Source organism: Sceloporus occidentalis, unplaced genomic scaffold (genome assembly GCF_023333645.1).
Source record: "Sceloporus occidentalis isolate IW3139 unplaced genomic scaffold, rSceOcc1.0.p SCAF_3, whole genome shotgun sequence".
NCBI classification, from domain to species: domain Eukaryota; kingdom Metazoa; phylum Chordata; class Lepidosauria; order Squamata; family Phrynosomatidae; genus Sceloporus; species Sceloporus occidentalis.
The window spans coordinates 157,490,959-157,498,218 of record NW_028316983.1 but is presented as its reverse complement, the minus strand read 5'-3'; the positions used below and the strand labels follow the sequence as shown (position 1 = coordinate 157,498,218).

At 43.3% G+C, this 7,260-nt stretch overlaps 1 protein-coding gene across 2 annotated transcripts in view; it reads right to left on the bottom strand.

The window, feature by feature from the left end:
* Positions 1–3,229: 3,229 nt before the first annotated feature.
* The window catches only part of TNFRSF11A (TNF receptor superfamily member 11a), a 45,538-nt gene continuing 41,507 nt past the window's right edge, over positions 3,230–7,260 (bottom strand). For both annotated transcript variants that reach the window (XM_089516607.1, XM_089516608.1), the window contains exon 10: positions 3,230–5,704. In XM_089516607.1, the coding sequence (XP_089372733.1) occupies positions 5,289–5,704 (416 nt within the window). In that variant the 3' untranslated portion in view covers positions 3,230–5,288. The remainder of the gene's footprint in view (positions 5,705–7,260) is intronic.

Genomic DNA, 7,260 nt, shown 5'->3' with positions numbered 1-7,260 from the left:
CGAGTTCCAAATCTTGCGCATATTCAAACCCCATAGGCTTGAATGGGGTACATGGATGCAGGGTAAAGTTAATGGTGGTCGTCCCTCTGAGGATTTTCAAGTCCGTGAATTTCAAATCTGCAGACCGGGAGGGGGGCGGCTGTAATAATAATTTGTATCCCACTGAAGAAACATATATTCCTTGTAATCTTCATATTTTGTTGGACTTCAGTGAGATGGGTGTGTGTCTGTATTTACACACACCTCCCCTGTGACATACATTTTATATTTCTCATATGGACTTTTACATTTAATATGATTACAGTCAAACCTCTGTATCCATGGGCTGAATCCACAGCTTGAAATACACACACACACACACACACACACACACACACACACACACACATTTCTGAATCCACAGCTTGAAATACACACACACACACACACATACACATTTCTGAATCCACAGCTTGAAATACACACACACACACACACAAACACACAATCAGTCCTCCGTCTGGGCATCGACAGGGGAAGCGTGTCCCTGTTGGTGCTCTTGGACATCTCAGCGGCTTTCGATACCATAGACCATGGTATCCTTCTGGGACGCCTGGCAGAGGTGGGGATCGGGGGCACTGCGCTCCAGTGGTTCCGGTCCTACCTCTCAGGGAGGTCCCAGATGGTGCAGCTGGGAGACGTGTGCTCTGATGAGAGGCCCCTTAAAACTGGGGTCCCTCAAGGAGCCATTCTGTCTCCCATGCTATTTAACATTTACATGAAACCGCTGGGAGAGATCATCCGGAGACATGGGGCGCGGGGTTATCAGTACGCTGACGACACCCAAATTATTTTCTCTATGTCTCCGACTGATGCAGTGACCGGGGATGGCGTCTCTCCTCTCGTGGCCTGTCTAGAGTCAGTAATGGGCTGGATGAGGGAAAACCGACTCAAATTGAATCCAGAGAAAACGGAGGTACTAGTGATAGGTTCCCCTGGTCCAGGAATGGCGGTGGTTCCACCTGTCCTGAACGGGGTCACGCTCCCTGTGAAGGACTCCGTGCGCAGTCTGGGAGTGCTCCTTGACTCGTCGCTTCACCTGACTGCTCAGGTGAGTGCGACGGTCAGGAGCACCTGTTATCAGCTTTGGCTGATTCGCCAGCTGCGCCCATACCTGGCCCAGAGGGACCTAGAAACTGTTGTACATGCTCTGTTAACTTCGAGACTGGATTTCTGCAATGTACTCTACATGGGGCAACCCTTATACCAAACTCGGAAGCTGCAAATGGTGCAGAACATGGCAGCCCGGCTGGTCACTGGTGCTCCCAGGACCAGCCATATAACACCGGTTCTGAAAGACCTCCATTGGCTGCCCATTCGCTTCCGAGCCCAATATAAGGTGTTGGTAATCACCTATAAAGCCCTAAATGGCTTGGGCCCAGGATACCTGAAGGACCGCCTCTCCCCGTACATTCCGCCTCGCACCCTCAGAACGTCTGGGCAGTTATTACTGAAGGTGACTGGGGCTAGGTTGGCCTCCACTACACGGAGGTCATTCTCCACAGCTGCCCCAGCCCTTTGGAATACGCTGCCCACTGAGCTCCGCTCGTCTACCACCCTGGCCCAATTCAGGAAGGATTTAAAGACCTTCCTGTTCCAACAGGCATTCCCCGAATAAAATCCTATGGGCCTCCCTCCTCTTCCGTGGCCAAGAGGATGGGCTATGGGGCTTTTGTTGGGTTTTTTTTTTCTCTGTATAATTACTGTTTTGTATTTTAACTTTTGTCTTGATGTGTTTTGATTGTATTTTAACCCATGTTGTAAGCCGCCCTGATTTTTAGAAGGGCGGGATATAAATAAAAATTTTATTATTATTATTATTATTATTATTTTTGCGGAAGATCCATTCTGGAAACACACACCTGTGAAAATGGAGATTCACACTTATTCAAGCCTCATAGTCTTGAATGGGGCACATCCCTGTGAGCGCATACAGGGTGTGCACCGCAGGGGCGCGCTCCATTGAGGATAACGAAGGGTGACTCTCCGTGTATAATTAAGAACACAGATCTCAAAATCTGAGAAAGGATTGTATATATATATGCCAAACAGCAAACCTTAATATTGCTATTTTATATAAGGGACATTGTACCATGCCATTCTATTTAATGGGACTTGAGCATCTACAGATTTTGGTATCCATATGGGGTCCTGGAATCAAACCCCAGAAGATACCAAGAATCCACTGTGTTAATATATTTCCTATATTAATGTGGAAGGGAAGTGGTGGACATCCAGCTCAAGTAAGTCAGATAGGTCTATAAATACAGAAACTACAATTACTTGGGTGAATAGGTCAGTAATGAGTGGCTCAAGTGCAACTGGGGTTTGAGCAGCTGTTGCATTGCTTAGGTCATGTAAACTATGGGTTCATTCACACTACACAATTATAGCACTACAAATCCACTGTAACTGGCATGGCTTCCTATGGACTCCTGGGTTTTGCAGTTCAAGGGCATCTATGAGCAAGAGGAATCCTCTGGCACCTCTGATCAAACTACAAACCCAGACGTCCACAGGATGAGGCCATGGCAGTTAGCAAAGAATTGTAGGGTCTTGGCTCTAGCCTACATGTAATCACTTTTTAGGCATTTTTACCACTGGGACTTTTTCTCATATGGGTAAATAAAGGATTGTTCTCTGTCCACTTAACCGCTCCTTCCCTTCCATAATTAATAATATTATTTCAGGATTGTCCCAGAAGTTTCTAAACCAAAACTTGAGACTTAGGGACAACCACTAGTGATACCCCTATTATTAATAAACTATGATCTTGCTGCTGGGGTTGTACATTGCATATAGTGTGTACTCAGTGGGCATGAGGCAAAACACAAAGCAGAAGGTGGAAGGTTATGGACAAGATCATTGCATTGCCATGACCATAATTTGCCCCCCCTCCCAAAATGTACTTTACTGGGCAGGTCCATTCTGATTTGAGCATGGTTGTGTTATGTTTCCATCAGGTTTGGAGGAGTCAGGCAAGGAGAAGTTACTTGGTTAAGTATAAGCTGATACAGGATTCCCACCAAAGTTTCCAGAGTCTGTATGTTAGCAGCAGAAACCAATTAGGTACAGTGCTGATTGGCTAGAGCCCACCCAATCTCAGTTCTAGAATTGTAAATCAAATATTGATTGATGGACAATCATTAATACAAATAAACAGATTTTGGAAATATTAAGTTTTGGCAATTCAGAGGTTTTAGTTATTAAAATGACAGCTGGGAGAAACACCTATGCCCCCACTTAAAAATATTCAATATTCAGCAATTTATTGAAACATTCAGTAGACAACCCAGTTTCTCAGTTCACAAAAATCATTAGTGTAGTTTAAGATTTTTTTTTAAAAAAGTAATATATTATTTAGACAGCATGTCAATACCTTGGCAAGGTTCCCATCAAAACTGTGCATCCTTAAGATAGCCAGCACCAGTACAACATACGAAAGACAACTGGCAACTTCACACTGGACCAAATCCATCAATAGGCAGAGTGAGATGACCACCTCAGATTTGGAGTGCCACAGTGGGTCAGCAAACTGTTCATCCTCTGAAGGACTACTGTACTTTTACAACCAGAGAGAGGAAAGTGTGGGATCTTCTGCTCCAGGTTGGCTGGCCTTGGGTACTTGGCACTTTGATTTAGTGTACAGGGTGCCATTGACTGCTCCAGGTCAGGGAGCAAAATATTATAGACTGGTCTTGTTCTCAAGATTGTGATCGTAAGCTATGTCTGCCACCAGAGTAAATCTATAAATTAGTTTTATATCAGTTTTGTGTTATATGTAGACTCACCCTGCTCAGCCTATAATATGCTGCAGATAACTATGTATGTGCTGATATCCAAGATTGGAAAATAGCTGGCTGAAAATTCTGGGAGTTGTCACCCAACAAAGTAATTTTCCATATTCTAGTGAATGTACAGTGGAAGCGGACAACCACACTCTGAACTTGAATGGTGCTAAAATTGAATTATCTAACTCTATATTTTTGACTGAGGATCGATCAGGTGTTCTCCAATACTTCTTGAATATGCTTAAAAAAAAAGGTCTTTCTTGAATGTCTTGAGGATAGAAGTCAGTAGCAGCTGCAAGCTGCTTCCACACCATTAATGAAAGTTTGATTTCTGGTGGCTATCTCTGCTTAAACTGATTTAATTCTAAATTGTAGGCTGTGAAGCAAATGAAATAATGGAGTGATGGAACTGTTCTAGATGCAACTGGTGAAAAGCTTGGGAAATTACTCTGTTCACCCACAACTCTCAATTTTAACCAATCAGTGGCCATGCTGGCTAGCAAATTCTGGGAGAACTAGTCCTAAAAACCAACTGATTCTGCAGGTTTGCCGCTGACTCCAGCTAAATACAGTGCTGATTGGCCTTTTAAAACCAGTTCTGTTTTTCAAAAATCAAGTGGTGTATGAGAATTTAAATGGATAAATGTACATGAGTGGTTTTACAAGAAAGTGGGGGGGGGATGGCAGTAAGACGAAGTGAAGCACGGGGAGGGGCAAGACCGACAACTGAATCACTGGTATGTCTGTGTTTTTCCTATAATAAGGATGAGGAAGTTGGATTCATTTCTCGGGAGGAAAAATACAACTGCACTTTCCACGTTAGGTTTGGACATGCCCAGTGTCAACCACTGTAACAATATGAAAACCTCTGGATTAGAGTCTTTAGCAGCATGGACAAGGTTCTTAGAAGCATGGATTCCTGCCTTCGGTACACTGAAATGATAGCATCATGTCCTGTGACTGATTTCCCAAGAATGCAGCTTCTTCCTGGAAGACTGTGAGAAATGTCCCAAAGAGCACCAAAGTTATTCTGTTCACTTTTATATGGGAATGTCCCAAAGAAGCCAGTATGGTGTAGTAGTTTGAACAATGGACTACGACCCAAGAGACCAGGGGTTTGATTCCCCACTCAGCCATGAAAACCCACTGGGACACCTTGGGTGAGTTACATGCTCTCGGCCCCAGAAAAACCTGTGATAGGTTCACCTTAGGGTCACCATAAGTGGGAAAAGACTTGAAAGTCCACAACAACAAGAAACCTCAATGAAGAGCAAAGGTTTTCCCTTCTGATCTGTCAGTTGAAGTAATCGGACAACTCAACAGTAAGCAGATGTTTCTCTGGGTTTCTTTTGCTATGCAGTGCTATTCTGATGCTGCTTCCCAGATTCCACATTCAGTAAGCGAAGAGTGTTCATTTTTATTGAATGCCAGAAACCAACAGTCAGGCACACATTTCCCTCAGTGCAGTGCTTGCTTAAGAAACTGTCCTGGCTTTCCCTCCTCTTGTATAGGCTGTGAAGCCTCATTATAGAGGTGTTTACTGTCCTGACCTTTATGATTCTCTTCCTGGACAATAGGCCCAGAAGTCCTCTTGAACCCTCCCACAGTGCTTGCAGATTCCTCACTGACCATGCTGCGAGATGAATTCATTTCAGCACATTTTTCCTTATACTGGTGAACATTGCCTGCAAATGTCTCACAACGGTTCATGTTTTCCTCTTGCACTGGACTTCCCAGACTGTCATCACTTGATCCAGGAGACATGGATCCTTCTTGGGAGTTCTGGCTGACATAGACCACAATGATTTCCCCTTTAAAATTCATGACCTGTCCACTTGAAATGAAGGTAGAGTTGCCATTTCCAGTCACATTTCCTACAGGGTGTCAGAAGAAAGGGAGAAAGATACTAATTACATATGTATTTACATATATCATACTTTGTGAACACTGTGCTGTGAAGAGTCATGAAATCAAGAACCAAGGGGAATAAGTACTAGCTGTAAGAGGAAAATTTGGTACCTTAGGCCCAAATACCCTAAAGGCACCAGATCCTGTCTGATCTTGGAAGCTAAGCTGAGGTCAAGCCTAGAAAGTACTTTGATGAGGGACTGCCAATGAATACCAGGTGCTGTAGTAGGCTATACTTTAGGGAAAGGAATTGGCAAAACCACCTTTGAGTATTCCTTGCCTAAAGAAACACTATGAAATTCATGGGTTCACCATAAGTCAACAGGGGACTTGAAGGCACATGCACACACACAAGTCTGTTTGAAACAAAATGCATGCATGCATCCATTGATTTATGTTTTATCTTTATCATGAATGGGCCTCCTAAGGGATTTGCTGTAGACTCTTCTTTGTAGCTAACCATGATTAAGATCAGGGTATCCATGATGCTTATTTTGGTCAGCTTGAGGAGGAGGAATACACAATCGCATAGGCTACTTCTGATTTTTTTTTTATAATTGCCGTTTAAAGATCATGTAGGAAGCAAATAGTTTTGGTTTTTATAGCTCATTTTGGGTATTTAATACACATCATACATGTCAACATACACAACAAGTTGTGTTATTTTTTCAGATGTTCCCAAGTGTTCCCACCCAGCATATCTGGAGGGCCCAGGATGAGGAAGGCTGACACACTACATAATGAGAGATCCTGTTTTTTAAAAAAGAAATAGTGACTAATGTTTTCATCTGCTCAGTTTGTAATTCTCAGTTTGTCACTGCAGTTAGTTTGATTGGTGAAGGAATCTGCTTTTTATTCATCTGCCACCATCACCACCACAATATTTGGCCAGCCAGCCAGCTAGCCAGAGTTGGAGTGCCAGAAAGTGGAGGTTTCCTTGCTGGCTGGAGAGAAACCACTGGCACCAGCATGTGACCTTGTAGGGTCTAGACCATTTCCAGATTCTTAGAGAAAACCTTTAAATATATATATCCTGGCTCGCCCATGTAGTCCTTCAAAGTAACTGCAAAATTAATAAACAGGAGAAGTCTTACTCTTTCCCTCAGTCTCTCTTTCTTTACTGGTCATTGACCGAAATAAATATGTTATGTTATGTCTCTTTCTCTGTGTATGTGTAAAAAAGTGAAGCAACTGCCGAGGCAGCATCCTTCAGAAAAGTTCCTGTTGACAATCTTCTGCCATCAGCTTCCATTTTATATTATGCTTTATAAAGGATTACTGGGGTAGAAGACAATTTGACCTTTGTAACTCTAAATCTGACCATGGCTTCACTAGTTTTCCTGTCTCCTGTTCTACACTGAACTTCTGACTCAGCTAGACAATGTAAGAAATGTGCGATTAGACATATGCATCTTCATTTAAAGAGAGAGAGAGGGGGGGGGGATGTCTAGGGAGTATCCAGATTGGACACAGGAAAAGCAAAACTATAAGCCCTTTCCCCTGCTCCCCTTTACTACTGTGC